At 44.7% G+C, this 15,442-nt stretch overlaps 1 protein-coding gene across 1 annotated transcript in view; it reads left to right on the forward strand.

Moving 5' to 3' along the window:
• The window catches only part of USH2A (usherin), a 516,227-nt gene that overhangs the window by 356,389 nt on the left and 144,396 nt on the right, over positions 1–15,442 (forward strand). Inside the window, exons 44-47 of the mRNA XM_045859450.1 lie at positions 1,137–1,300; positions 8,526–8,735; positions 10,088–10,290; positions 12,386–12,498. Coding sequence (XP_045715406.1) covers positions 1,137–1,300; positions 8,526–8,735; positions 10,088–10,290; positions 12,386–12,498 — 690 coding nt within the window. The remainder of the gene's footprint in view (positions 1–1,136; positions 1,301–8,525; positions 8,736–10,087; positions 10,291–12,385; positions 12,499–15,442) is intronic.

Raw genomic sequence — 15,442 nt, forward strand, 5'->3', positions numbered from 1 at the left:
GCACCAGTGCTGTGAGAATGCTGACACAACTTCCGTTGAATTATTTAGCTCAGTCCTGCAAATGGCACCCTCCCCGTGTCATGATTAACAAGCTGTGACTCATGGAGACACATCCCTGGGGCTCTGCGTCGGACGTGAGTGCCTCTGGTGCTCTGTGAAGCCCAAATCAGCGATGGTGATCGGAGGCCGGAGCCAGCCCTGAGCACTGAACACCGCCCAGGCACAGCCGTGGGTCGTGCAGCATGTTCAAGCACATTTCTTGGTCTAAGTTATTGTTCAAATGTTTCTCTAAATAGCATTTCCCCGCCCAGGCATTTCTGAACCAAACAAAGAAAGCCAGCTAGTGCTCTGCCCGAAAGAGGGGAAGGGGTTGAGAAATCGGCGGCTTTACTCTCTCATTGATTTAACACCCGGCCCGGGAAGTCCTCACCGCATTGTCAGGTTCCCTCCTCCTGGAAAGTGAGACTCAGTTCCCACTGCATTAACTGGAGTAAATATCTTCGTGCGAAGGCACGAGGCCGCTCACTGTAGGAAAACTCTCAGCGGGGCAATGTGGTTGGCTTTGGTCACGGTTACAATTTAATTTAAGGGTTGATCTGTCTGCCAATGAGATCTGGGGAAAGGAGCGTAGGTACAGGAAGATAATGGCGATGAGAGATTCTGATCTTTGGGAATGGATGAGTTTCCCAAAAGAAGAGCATGCAACTCTTGGGATCAAATGCAGATAGAAAGTCGGCAGGCTGCCGGACTTGTAATCGCGTCTTGAACGGCGCCGTGATCCTCACTACTTCTAAGAACAGCAAGCTCCAGAAGATGACAAACCACGCTGGTTTTCAATAACAGTCTTTGCTCATTTAAAAAATATATATATATATATATATATATATATATATATATATATATATATATATATATTTCTCTGACACTTGGTAAAGGCTCAAGAGTTACAAAAATAATGTTTTTTTGTTTGTTGTTTTTGGTGTAGCTAAAGAAAATAATGTATTTTATGAGGAGAAAAAGAAAGTTGTGTACTTTGTTGGGGTGGGGGAATCCGGTATTGTAGGGAACAAGGAAATTGTGTGTTATGTTTCTTGGAAAAGAGAAATTAATATATGTCTTTTGACAACACCTTTCAGGTTCACAACATACGCATATAAAGTGCTTGTCCACAACAGCGTGGGTTTCACGCCCAGCCCCGAAGTGACGGTGACAGCGTTAGCGGGTGTCCCACAGAGGGGACCCAATGTCTCCGCAGTCGTCCTTAACCACACAGCCGTGGATGTGCGATGGGGCAAACCAAGTAAGGAAGCTTCTCGTGCCTTTGTTTACCCTTACCCCAGGAGTCCCAAACCGAATTGAAAACGAACATGTTAAAAAGCCAAAACAACCCAAAACGGAGGTCCCTGCACTGTTTTCCAGGGGCTGGCCGTCCTTCCCCCTTCTCCACCCTTCTCGGGCCTGCTCTGCCTCCTCTGTCCCTTCCGGGTGGGGGGATGTCACTTCTGCCACCCCAGCCAGTTGTGATGGCCGTGCCCACGGGTTAACTGGCGCACTTTCCTGCAGAGAACTCGGCCCCGCATCTCGTCACTCTTCACGTACTAGCAAGAGCCATCTCACCAGGACTGCAGTGACGTGAGTCATCATCAGCCCTGGTTACCGACAGAGTTCCCGCTGGGGGCAGGCAGGGTGAAGGGTGGCCACCAACGGGGTGCGCCTCCATATTGCAGGGCACACCCTGGCCCCTCCAGAACTCCCCTTGACAGGCGTTAGGCGAGGTTGCAGACAGATCCGACCTCCCCCTGGGACTTTAGAGGCTACAATACCTGAAATTTCAGATCCACCTGGTCAATGCAGCAGCATTTAACAGCTGACCTGTTAGTTCAGAGTGGTCCATTATCACCTTCAGAAAAAAATGAAACAGAGCTGAAGGTATCACAGAAATATGTGTTGCAATCATTCTTGTAAGTACGACTTCAGATCTGGCCAATAATGGAATCAAAATTTGCTAGAATATAACCAGATGTTGAGATATACTGACTTGGAAAGCCCAAATTAAAATGTATATTTAATATAAGAAAACTGTACCTACTTGAGGTATTATCTACATTTATATAAAAAGATGTAAAATTACTGCCGGCTGGGATTCTGATCCAGTCTTGAGTTTCTTTACAGCCTAAGAAGAGAAATGCTTCCTGTTTCACTTTAGCACATCTGAGTGAATTTGCCCCAGTGTTATGTTGTATCAACTGTGAATTAAAGCCAGTATTAGGTGATACTGATTGTAAATTAAAATTACGACTGGTTTTGTTGATTAGTATTGCCACTAAATAACTCATTTCTACAGAAGACAATCACTCTAGCAGGGTCGTCAAACTCATTTTCACTGGGGGCCACATCAGCCCCATGGTTGCCTTCAAAAGTCCACATGTAACTTTAGGACTGTATAAGTGTAACTACTTCTTAACTTGGGGCAAGGAGCTCGGAGCTGCCACCAGGTAGAAACAAGGTGCTGGGCTGGATAAGACAAGGTGGAGGGCCGGATTCAGCCCGTGCGCCTTGTGTTTGCCACCTGTGCCTCGGGTTTTTATAAGGTTGCAGGCTTCTAAATAATCAGTGTCACTGCTATTAGGATTGCTTAAACCATTTAAATGGAAGAATACCAGTTAATTGATGCTTACAATTATCTTCTGAGACACCTCTGAAAAAAAAAAGTTTTTATCTGGAGGTAGATTTTATGTACAGTGTAATAACATATTTCCCCTCATTCCCCTCTTCCTCTCCACTTTGCCCTCACCTCCTGATCCATCTTGAAAACCTCTTCATAGAGGCACGTGCCCTCCCCCTCCGCTGACATTCGAATGCTCCTGTTCAAGCCCTGCTGCTGAGTTTTCACCAATATACGTCCCTTATGGTATAATTGCATGCCTGAAGAAAGCATGCTTATAAAAACTGACAAACCTAATAGATCTGAAGCAGCTCACTGAAGTTTCATTACCGCGGTAATCTGAACCTCCGACCTTCGGGATGTAGGTAATGCGATCCGCTGTTATTTCCACTCATACCTTAGAAATTTTTCAGATAACTATTTGTGAGCACAAAGGTTAAGTCTCAGAAGCGGGTCAGCGGTGCAAAAGCTTGTTGTGTCATCATTTTCTTCCCTCCTGCAGCCTGCTATCCTAAGTAAATTAACTAGTCACCCCTCTCGGCAAGGGCCGCCTAGTTCTTGCTAGTTTAGTAATTGCCTTCTTGATTTGTAGGAGCCAGTGGGTACATTGTCTAGTAGGCCAAACAGCACAGAACTGCAGGTTCGAGTCATCTGAACACATTTATGAATACTTACTAAAAACTGCCTTTCCGGAATAGCCTGTAACATATTTGTTACAACAGATTTCTAACTACCACCCTTCCCAGGGACACACTATTTTGATAGCAAAATATTTCCGTCTGATTTTTACCAACCATGGGTAAACAGGAATAAGTTACTGAGCATTTTATAAGGGCCTTTTTGAAACGCCTGCATCACTACGTGATGTCATAGGAAGTACCCGCTCCCCTGAGTCTCTTCGGCTCATGTTAGGGCAGACTGTCGGCACGTCGGTTGCCTTGACTTTCTCTGTTCTCCGTCCACTGTTTCTTCTGCCATCTTTGACAAAAATGATATTTTGACGACATTTTAAAAATCAGGAGGTGTCACACGAAGATGAGGATTTTTTTTCGCATGGATTCGCAAACTGAAATGATCAGGAAAAACTGCTCCCACGTCGCTGCAGGGAAAACATCGGCCGGCACCGTGTGCAGGCTGCCCCTTCGGACGGGCCACGTGCGCGCCCCCTCCCCCGGTCCCTGCAGAGAGCCGAGGCTCCTCTTCCTGCCCTATCTAATAAAGGAAACTATGTCGGCCTAAACTAAAAACCCCAAAGACAAATTGTAGGAGGGAGAAGTATCACATTGTGATAAGAAGAGATACAAAAGCACCTGCACTTAAATCAGTTCTACGATTCTCAGAAAAGCCCGCTGAGACGGAAATGAGTGCTGAGCAGCTTACCCGAAATCGCAGGGCGCAGCTCTTCGCAAACTCTGACGGAGGACTCGGGCGTCCAGCCCTCTGCTGTTTCTCATGCGTTCAGCCTGAACGGATATCAGCGCTTTGTCGAGAGTGACTTCACCAGATCCTTCCCATTTTGGCTGCTCGTTCCAAACTAAACAGCGAAATGAGCAAACGCCTGTGAGGGTGCGGCCGTGGCTGTCCCCTTCCAGGGCGGCCTCGCCAACAAGGGCAGCGACGGCCAGAAAAGAGCAAGAGAACCTCGGAGACGGCGAGAGGAAAGTATCAGTGAGAAAGAAGCCGCAGCAGGGCACCCGGATGCGGCCCAGGTGGCAAGAACGGCTCGTCCTGCCGCCGCTCACAGCCCGAGTCGCGTCGCCTCCTGGTCTGTCCCTCTCCCATCGTCCCTCCCCGTCTCTTTCCCGTCTGCCTCCCTCCCTCTCTTCCCGCTCCCCATTCCTTCCACACATGTTTATTCAGGACCGTTCTGTGCCGGCCACGGGGGGTGCCGAGATGAATGACGTAACTCTCACGTTACAATATCTCAGTGAACTTTCCCGAGAGTCACGAAGTCTGAAAGTCACATGGAAGCCTCAGCCTCGCCCTGATCTCCCTCCATCAGACACCGCTGGCTTCTGTGTCCAGAAGAATGTCCGAGTTCGTCTGAACTGGTCTTGTTCAGGGGACGATACGTATAAATAATCACAGATCTGGAATAACTGCTTCTGCAAAGCATCCCGCGTGGTTGGCTCACGTTGCCCCTCTGCTCTTCTTCCTGTCACTTGACTTATCCAAGCAAATGGACCATGTTGGCCTCTTCCATGGGCTTCCCTTCCGGCCACTTGCGTAGCTGCTATAACCACGCCTCCCTCCCTTGTACTCTGCTGACCCGTCCCTCGTGGTGATGTGATCAGCTAGTGGCCCAGCCCAGGGGCCTGTCCTCTGGGCACCCCTGGTCTGTGTCTCTGTGGCAGTGGTCACTACAAATGGCCCCTCCTGTCTCGGTGAGCACGCCTTCCCCTCATCTCCTAAATGAAGACATGCCTCAAAGTTCTTCCTCGAGTCTCCTTCACAGTCCAGTTCTCCTGTTGGTGATCCCATCTGTTCTCACTGTTTCAAAGTCTCCTAACTAGAAAATAAAATGACAAAACCCGGTGGAGCCATGCGAAGGAATGGTTTAAATAATCGGCTTTGGGATCAGGAAAACTTGAGCTTGAGTCCCAGCTCCAGGATGTTCTCGCCCTGCGACCTAAAACAAGCCGCGCCACCTCACTAAACCCCAGCGTCCTAGGCCAAAGCATGGGGATGATGATAATAGCTGCCTCGAACCGTTGCAATGAGGATTAAATGAAATAATGTGTTAGCGCTCAGTCATCATTTAGCACTGGCGTGAAGTATTCTGGCTCTGGAACGTTCACAGTGCTTTCAACGACAGTTTTACAAAAGATGAAAAAAGTCAAGAAGCCATTTCTCATTTAAAAAGTAGGACATGCTTTTGCATGTACTTCTGATGTGTACACATTCTCCAAGAACTGCTCATTGACGATACGGAGCTCTGCACCGTGGAACTTGGAAAGTCAGACTCTAATCTGAGGACCTGTGAGCAAGGTAGACACCTCTGTCATACGATAGGACCCCTCTGGGTTTTCACATTGAAATAACATTCCCTCCCGGTGAGCCGGTGAGAATGCAACCCCAGACTCATCCATTAGGAGACCTGCTGAGTGGGCGTGTTTGTCATGGTTGCCCTAGGGGAGGGCCACGGACGCACAGGCCACTGGGAGAGGGCAAACACGAAAGACTTCAGGTTTTGCGGGCTGTGCACAGTCTCTGTAACAACCACCCAACTTTGTCACTGTGACACGAAAACAAAGGTACAGGACACCCGATTGGCTGTGTTCCCATAAAAATTCATGGTGGACACTGAGGTTTGGCTTTCATATCATTTTTATGTATCACAGATGACTCTTCTTCTTTGAGTTTTTTCCCCCAGCCATTTAAAAATGTAATAAACATTCTTCGCTCACAGGTTCCATAAGAAGAGCTGGCTGGCCAGGTCTGGGCTGCAGGCCGGGCTTGGTTCATGGACTCTACTCCGCTGACCCCTGATCTAGATGGGAAAGATCTAGAGGACAGAATCAATGTTAATGCTAACCTCTGAAAATAATCCAATGGTGTGTAAGGAACACAACCTAGTTGCTTTTGCCAGGCAACTTTGAACTAGCTTATCTAACAACTGTTTTGGATTATTGGGGACTCCATTACGAAGGAGCAGGACCTCTTCAATATGTGAGAATTGGCTACAGTTAAGACCACGTTTCTGACCCATAGATGGAGATCACCATCCAAAATGTGCAGCCATGTGTGTGGCTAAGAATGGGCAGTTACTGGAATTTCCTCCAGGTATTTGCTTGTCCCGAATTTACAGTGCTGACAGAGAGCAATATTTCCAGCATACACAGTGTGGCAAAAGTAGGTTTACAGTTGTTCTTATGGAAGATTAATATAATAATTAATAAATCATAATGTAAGAGTAAACTACTTTATGTGCTCACAACTGTGAACCTGCTTTTGCCTTATACCCTGTACATATATAAGTACATTAATTACAACTTGATAAAGGAGATATCAGACACATTTAATAACCTAGGTAAAATCCATTTATATTCGCGAATAGAATTTGAAAGCAATTCATTAATATTATATCTTTAGGGCTTGAACTTCTAACCAGACTGCTCACTTAAGTGAAAATACAATGTGAACTTCCAATCTAGTAGACTTTCCATTCTATCTCAGCTGCCACAAATGGAGTGCTACTGCTGTAAGCCGGCAGAAAGTAGTTCTAAGGACAGAGAACTTTCACTCTCATAATGCCAGTGGCCTTGCTGTAATTGACTTATGTTATCATTTGGGAAAATATTAATGGACGTGAATGGCTTATTCCTGCCCATGCACAATAAGAACCTCATTACCAAAGGCTTTAACATTTCGTGACATCAGAGAAAAAAAATCTCGATCACCAGAGTTTTCCAAACACACTGCTAAAGATCTATTATAAACTCTCAACTATACTGGCATACAAAATCTTTTTAACTATTGCTAGAGGCAAGGTCAAAGCAGTAGTATGCTTAGAAATCCTTTACCTAAAGGGGGTTCTTAAAAAGAAAGGCACACGGTTCTCTAAGCCATATGCTTTTATATGGCCGTGGGAGCTCACACATTAGAGCAACTACACTTCAATAACCGTAAAGAGAAATACCACCTTTTCCACCCAGTGTTTGATTAGTGCTGTTAAACTGTTTCGACACATGCAGTTTCAGGAGTCTTGTAAACCAACACCCCGCCTTCCCAACCCTAACACAAACCAAGGTAAGAGTTACTGCTTAAGGCCTTTAAAAATACTATTAATGTAGGTAGAGCAGTGTACGACTTCCTACCTAAGAAAATAGGGCTGTCCTGTGTTTTCTGTTTAAAGCTTTACTGTAGGAAGATCATGAGAAGCAGAACTTAGGGCAAGACTGGAGAAGCTGGGTGGAAGAGGAAAAAAGAAAATAACAGGCTGGCTTTTGAAAGGTTGGGGGTTGAGGTACTGATGAGTTAGAGCTGTGAGACTGGGAGTGAGGGATTTTGGTTTTCTGGAAGAGCTTGCCTACATCACAGAGGCACAATGAACCGGGGGAAATGGATAAGAGCTTCAGTAAAAATTTCAGATAATATCCTAGGGTTCTCCTGAGTGAACCTTTTTTTTTAAAGATTTTATTTATTCATTTTTAGAGAAGGAAGGGAGGGAGATAGAGAGAGAGAGAGAAACATCAATGTGTGGTTGCTGGGGGTCATGGCCTACAACCCAGGCATGTACCCTGACTGGGAATCAAACCTGCGGCACTTTGGTTCGCAGCCTGCGCTCAATCCACTGAGCTACGCCAGCCAGGGCCTGAGTGAATCTTTAAGGAGAGCCTGCTGTACCACTGCTACAGCGACAGCATACGCAGCAAAACCCACTGAACGGTCCCTAGAAGCCTGCTTAGCAGATCTTGTTAGCAAAATACAAAATCTCTCCAGTTTTAGAACCTGTGTCAAGGGATCCTAATACAAGATCCTTATTTGTATTAACATAGACGTCTCTCTAGGAATGCTACTTATAAACAGAAGCTGTTCCGTGTATTGCATATTTTTATTTTACTCTCAATAACATATCATAGTTTTGAAGATTAGTTGAATCCTTATAACTCGCATGGTTAAAATACTTAGAGGAAATTTATGAGCTCATGTCCCTATAAAGACAAGACTCTATGTAATAAATTACGGGGTAAGGGGAGAAAATTCAACTTTGTTAAAAAACTTAACACCGTAAAGTAGGTCCCATAAGCTTTCCTTTGTCCCATTCTAAGAGGAGCAAACAAAGTTTACTTGGTCTTTCCCCCGCTGAGGTCCTGCTAGACCGGCCACATTTACGGGGTTCTGTGTTTATCGTTCACAGCTTTGCAAGACCTACAAGGTGATGTGGAACATTACACGCTTTTTTGGAGTTCTGCTACCTCAAACGAATCTCTCCAGCTCCTCCCAGATGTAACTTCTCATGTCATTGGCCACTTAAGTCCGAACACGGAGTATCGGATTTTTATCGCTGCCTCCAATGGAGTCCACAGCATCACCAGCGACGTGCTGCACGCGACCACTTGCGGTGGGGGTGAGTCCCGATTTCACGGGATGCTCGGCTTCAGGGACGCGGATGAAATTGATTGACTCTTGCTGAGGTTGAGATCAGCCATCCCTCCATTATAAAATTTCCGGTGTTGGAAGGAAGGGGATCGGGGCTAAAACGCTTAAGTGCTGGCTGTCATCAAGTGGCAGATCAATACGCAGTCCCATTGGGACGGCAGTGCGAGGCCCTCATAATGGGATATTAGCCCAGTTTGTTCCTGCTCCGCCCCGTGTATGCTGAGCTTGGAGCCAAGTTCCCATCAATAAATGGTGACATTTAGAGACTCTTTTTTTTTTTTTTTTGAGATTTGCTCACAGAAGCAGTAAGTATGCTTTTCAAAGCGACAGCCCAGCCCAGTGAGGGCCCTCCCTGAGTCACCAGAAGTGGTAGGTGGAAGTTCAGCCACGGAGAAAAATTGCCTGTGACTCATTTCTAAGCCAGTTAGCAAGGGGGAGGAAGCAAGAGAAGCAACTTGTGAATCTGAAATGAGTTCAGAATGGTCTTTCTAATCCTTTTGGCTTTATAAAGTCTCATTATAAACATTATAATATCATTACCTCCCGAGCAAGGGTTCCAGGTCATTAGCAGGGCACTTTGAGTGGAGGCCATTTCCCTTTGTGGTGCCAAAGGTCGACACCTTTTGTTTATAAAATAGAATGGATCACAAGGACAATTTTTCAACTAGTAAAGATGGGTTCTTAAGATAAAAATAGGTCTTTGCATAGTTATTTCTGACATGCTTGAATAATTGTGTAATTTAACGCCAAGCAAGATTTTTTTCCTAATGTTAGATTTCATCATTACCTATGGTAATCAACATTCAAAATCATTTACATAATGACAATATTGCATTATTGCTTCATATCGCTTGAGTTACAAGCTAGTAACATCAAATGATTTTTCACGTTCCACCAGCCTGGGTGTATTTGAGTTTTATTTATTTATTTATTTTTTTTTGCTTAGGGAGCAAATTTTTTTCCCTTCTCCCACCCCTCCCGGGAAATACAGAGTAAGGGGATAAGAGAAGAGACAAATAATAAATATGTGTTAGTGGTACAGATGGGTGAATAACTCATCATCATATCCCACTGCTCACATAGTATTGAAGATTAGCACTGTGCTGGTGGTGGGAAGCTTTTTACCAGCAATCCCTATGGTTTCTAACTGAGAGTATAATAAGCCAATTTTCAGAGGACTACAGCCTGTGATAACTTCATCAGAGGAAAGCTGATAAGCAACAAACCCTTCTCGAAACCCAAATCCTAATCTGCATTTAGTTCAGTAAGTGCCTTTTCAGAGACAGCTGGAGTTTATTCCGTTTCTTCCGTGAATTCCAGAGCCTCGGGGCATGCTTTCTCCAGAGGTTGTCATCATCAACAGTACAGCTGCACGTGTCACCTGGACGTCTCCTTCACACCCAAATGGTGTTGTCACTGATTATTCTGTGTATGTAAATAACCAGCTCTACAAGACCGGAATGAGTGAGCCTGGGTCTTTCACTCTCCGAGACCTGTCCCCCTTCACTGTCTATGACATTCAGGTTAGAACACCGTCCTCTGATGGTTCAGCTTACGGGTATGTTAAATACAACATGCCGGGGTAGGCCTCTAAGTGGACAGCTTCCATCTTGGTTACAGATGATGTATTGGGTGGGGAAGGGGAGAGGGAGGAGGGGGATGGATCAGGATCAAATCTGTGTGCTGTGGGCCAACACGTGAATCTCTGGAGAAAAGAGAATGATGATAAGATGGAAAACGATGGCAATGAAGATGATGACAATATTCTTTTTGGCAAATCACTTATTTGCAATAAATCTTGCCAAGTTGATACTGTACAATTAAAATTCTCTATGCTCACAACCCTTTGTATAATAGCCCTTGATTTCAAAGCAGACATCTAGATGTACAAAAATATCAACTTTTTTTAATGCATCCATTTATATATATTTTAAAGGGAATACTAATTTTAATTTTTGATTTATAGTTTAATGTCAATCTTTATTTTTGTGTTTCGTTCACATGCCATACAATATACCTGTAACATCTGGAAATATGCCCCAAGGATGGGGAACTTGAATAGTGAATTAGTAAGGATGATAAAAATATTGATACGTTTCTCCAAAGGCAAGACACTGTCTGGAGATTCATTTGCATAAACCTCAGTCGATTAGAACTTAAAGTCAGACTTTGTTATGTAGATGCCAGAGCCAGAGAGTATGTGAAAGCCCCAGTGGGCATCTCAGATCTTGGCTTGATCCTATTCCCTGATTTCGCTGACCCCCAACTTGCAAATACACGAAAACGGAATCGTGAGGACTCAATCAGATTATTATTGGTGCAAGTACCCATCATAATATTTGGCACGTACAATTTACATAATACATTCAGTTGAGTTGATTTTGCGTTATCTCATTATTCACGGAGTCAAATATTTCCTAATATGTATGAAGTCTTATTGTCTTTATTTCTATTACCAGCAAGTATATTTTAAGTTCATCTGCCTTTAGGTTATCTGGGGTTTCATTGGACATACTCAGAGTGCAGTGTCTTGATAATGTTCAAATATCTACTAAATATTTTACCTCAAAATACTGTACGGCACAAATAAGTGGAAGTCCATTAGCGCTGGAAGAGGAGCAGTGCCCCTTTGGTTTACCCTTTAAATGAGAACAGGATGATGTCATTTCTAAGACATTCCAGCAGCAATCTGTACCTTCATTTCTCCCCGCCCCTCGCTGAAGGTGTTCTTCTTGTGTTACTAACGCTTGATGAACCCGATTTCTGATCTTTAGTTATTCTACCCTCCCCGGTTTTTATTCAGATGAGGTGGCAGAGTTAAAGGGATGGATGATGATTTTCTGATGTGATTAAGGTAAAAATATCATTGCAGCTGGAATACATGGATACAAAGTAGCTCCGAATATTGGAAGGCTTGTCTGGGCCTGTTTTTTTTTTTCATTGGAGATGAGCCTTTAGGCCATTTACTGGAAAGTATCAAGACTTCCAGAAGCTGCCGTTATTATACTACCTGGGTATGGATCCAGAGAGCAGTGTACAGGGATCACTATTATACTTAGTGATCACTTAGTATAATAGTGTACTTAGTATAATATTATAATATTATACAAACTGTCGCCCTGGCTGGAGTAGCTCAGTGGATTGAGTGCAGGCTGAGAACCAAAGTGTCGCAGGTTCAATTCCCAGCCAGGGTACATGCCTGGGTTGCAGGCCATGACCCCCAGCAACCGCACATTGATGTTTCTCTCTGTCTCTCTATCTCCCTCCCTTCCCTCTCTAAAAATAAATAAATAAAATCTTTAAAAAAAAATCCCGTCACCTTGGCATCTTCCAGTGCTTACCTGCGCTCCAAATACATGACTGTGCCAGTCCCTTTCTGAATGGTTGGAAACAGGGTCTAAACATCACCAGCGAAGTCACTGCATCAATGGCCCTGAGCCTGTTGCTGCACTCTATTCTGAGCTTGTCCCCCTGGAATCAAACGACAAATTAATATTCCATCCACCCCAAGAGGCTGCTAAGAGAATCATATGGCATGAGGGCTGGTGAGATTCGGTCATGGGCAGTCTGGGTTCTGAGAATAGTTGGATTTACACTTTTCTAAACTACTGTTTGCAGGTTGAAGTCTGCACAAAATACGCTTGTGTGAAAAGCAATGGAACCCAAATCACCACCATGGAAGATACTCCAAGCGATATACCACTACCCACAATTCACAGCATCACTTCAAGGTACACATGTTTTGTCAAGCCAATTCAAAGAACTGACTGTAAGCAATGAAAATCAAAACCAGAGGTATTATCCCTACCATGACAATCTCAATGAATAAGTTGCTAGAAATGTGTGTGCAAATCCAATTTTTGGTATTATCTTGTCGATCTTCCCTGGATACATCCCAGGCCATTTAAGCTCTGATGTCTCTGCTCCTGCTTGCCTAGCTTGGCTTCTCTTTCTTTCGTCATCTGAACAAATGCTTAAAGCATGAAAGATTTTCTTTTAATTTAAATGTGTCCTTCAGTGAATCTTTTTGTGAGACACAGAATACAATTTTAATTAGAATGATTCCCTTCTCACTTAATCTCTGGGAAAATATTAGACTTACGTATATCAGATTGCCCTAGAGCTGCAAATGTCTGTAAGACAAACAGGGGAGATAATGTTTGTGTAACTGTTACCAGTGGGACTGGGTTCTTGGTAGAATGTCTTCATTTTTCCATATGCTTTTGTTGTTGACAAATGACCATAGGTGAAAGTAAGTCTCTTTTCAATTCAAAATTATCAATTATAATAACACTAAAAAGAAGAGTGAACATTATTTCTCAGCCAAGTGAGATGGCCGTTGTTCATTCCTCTACATCCAGGTGGGACGAGAGATAGAAACAGGAGTATTTTTCACATCACGCAGGGTGGGGCAAATGTAGGTTTACAGTTGTAAGTACGTAAAGAACTTGCATTATTATTTTTAATTATTGCATTGTCCATTCGAACAACTGTAAACCTGCCTTTGCCCCCCATGCTTTGCGCAGCCAAATGAATCACCTTTCACCTACACACACCCCCAATACACACGTGCACACACCCCACATATACACACGCTGACTGAAGCAGTCAGTAGATGATCAGATACTTCAGTTCTGAAGGACTCTTTTATGACACATTAAAATGTCCAGGTCTTTTTTAAAAATTAGTTAAAAAATACCTGTACTAAATTGGAGATGTGTGATGAAAGGGATTAGAAAACCCCAAGTAGTAGGATTCTTAGCTGTCGAGGGCAAAATCACACCTTCCCTTCCTAAGGCACAACTTCTGTCACATGCATGATGGAGACCTGTCGAGTGTGGGGTGTGCCTGTCCGTGAGCGATGCCCTCAGCAGATCTCCCCACCTGTCTGAGGACTGTGTGCTCTGCAGGGGAAACACGGTCAAGTGAGGGGGGCGCCAGGGACCTCCGTCGTCCTTTCAGCAGACACACTTGCAGCTACAGTCACGTCAGGGGCGAGAGGAACACACGGACATATAATGCGTGGCTCTAAATCTTGGCAGTTCCAGTCTCCCGTGGGGGACCTCACGCTAAACAGGTGTTTATGGAACAGTGTAGAAAACACTGCAGCAGAAGTTTATAATGTACAAGAAATGTGTAAAGAGAAAAGAAAACAAACTCTGCTCACAATGATCATGGAAGAGTTCGTTCTGAAGGAACTTGAGGAAGAATTGTGTAGTTGGGTGCGTGAATATTGTCGACTCCCTTGCCTGTCAGCATCCCCATGACTCAAGTCTAGGTGACTGGCACAGCTTAGATAACTGGGTAACTAAAAATAATATTAAGTTTTATTAGAAATTGAACGAATGCCCACATGAGTCTCCTTCTCCAGAATTTTTTTTCCTTTAAGAAGATTCTTACAGATGATAGCAGAGGGAAAATGTTTTATAGTTGTGGCTAATGATTGCTTATCCCCAAATATATAAAACTGATGGCAAGGACATTAAAAAGGGTATTAAAACAGCAGAGCAAAAAAATGACAGAAGAGAGATTTCGACACAATTTTGGAAGCCGTATTTGGCAGGGAGAGGCAAATGGCTTTGTTCAGTGGGGGAATTTACAGCCAGAGCGCTGGTTGGCAGAGGGTGGTTGGCAGAGGGCGGGTAAGCACAGAAAACAAGCTCATTTGCCCTGCAGAGAGCCGAGGCGCATGAGCTCTCGCGAGCTTTAGGGATTGTAAAGGGGGCGATGGGATAAAGTTCCAAGCCGAAATCATGGGATTAGCTGAGATTCTGGGGGAAAAAAAAAATGGTTGGAAACTGTGACTAGTCAAGAGTTCTTCAGAGAAATGAAACTGAAAGTTAAGACTCAGGACGGCTTAGACCCAGTTCAAGAGCAGGGGTTTGATGGTGGAAATCCTAGTCCAGGTCTGGGAGGGGAAGAGACTGTTCTCTCAGCTCAGGGTCCAGCAGATGGAAGGGAGTCGCCCCCCCCCCGCCCCCCGCTCCACTTTACAGCTGATTGGTTGGTGCCCAGGAGAGGAATCTGCCTGACCACGTCCACCCATTCAGATGCTAAATTCGTCAGAAACACTGCTGATGCACCCAGAAATAAAGTTTCGCCCAATATCAGGGCAAGCTGACACATATTCAACTATAGCAGAATTCAAGGTTTTCTACCTCGATATCACGCACTGGGGTGCTGGTTTCTCTTCCTGCACGTGGTAGACTCCACCACCCAATGTTCAGAAGTTTACTCTCTGGAGAAACTGAGCACAGGCACAGTGGATTCAGGGCTCTGAGCACCGGGCGAGCTGGCATGAGAGGAGAAGGTGGGAACCATGAGGAAGTGAGGAGCAATACTGAAATGTGGCTGCCCTAGCTGCTGTCCCCCGCTCTGCCCTCCCCAGCTCTGCCCTCCAAAACAAGGGTCTCATCAGGGATGCCCCTCCCCCCGCAGGAAGCCAGACATTCTTCTCCAGAAAAGCTTTAATGGCCCCACATAAAGGACCTCCTTTGGAAATTAGCAGGTGGAGATTCCCAATGGAAGAGACATCCACGGAAGAGCTTACGCACCAACAAGCCTCACTCGTATACAAAGATTTTGGCAGCTGTTTTGGTGCATGCCTCCCAGAGATTAAGGGGACCCAAATAAAAGAAGAGAAATAATTCGATAGACACAGGCCATACAGAGTGG

The sequence above is a fragment of the Phyllostomus hastatus genome, unplaced genomic scaffold (assembly GCF_019186645.2).
Source record: "Phyllostomus hastatus isolate PE091 unplaced genomic scaffold, TTU_PhHast_1.1 phas_contig_148, whole genome shotgun sequence".
Classification (NCBI taxonomy): domain Eukaryota; kingdom Metazoa; phylum Chordata; class Mammalia; order Chiroptera; family Phyllostomidae; genus Phyllostomus; species Phyllostomus hastatus.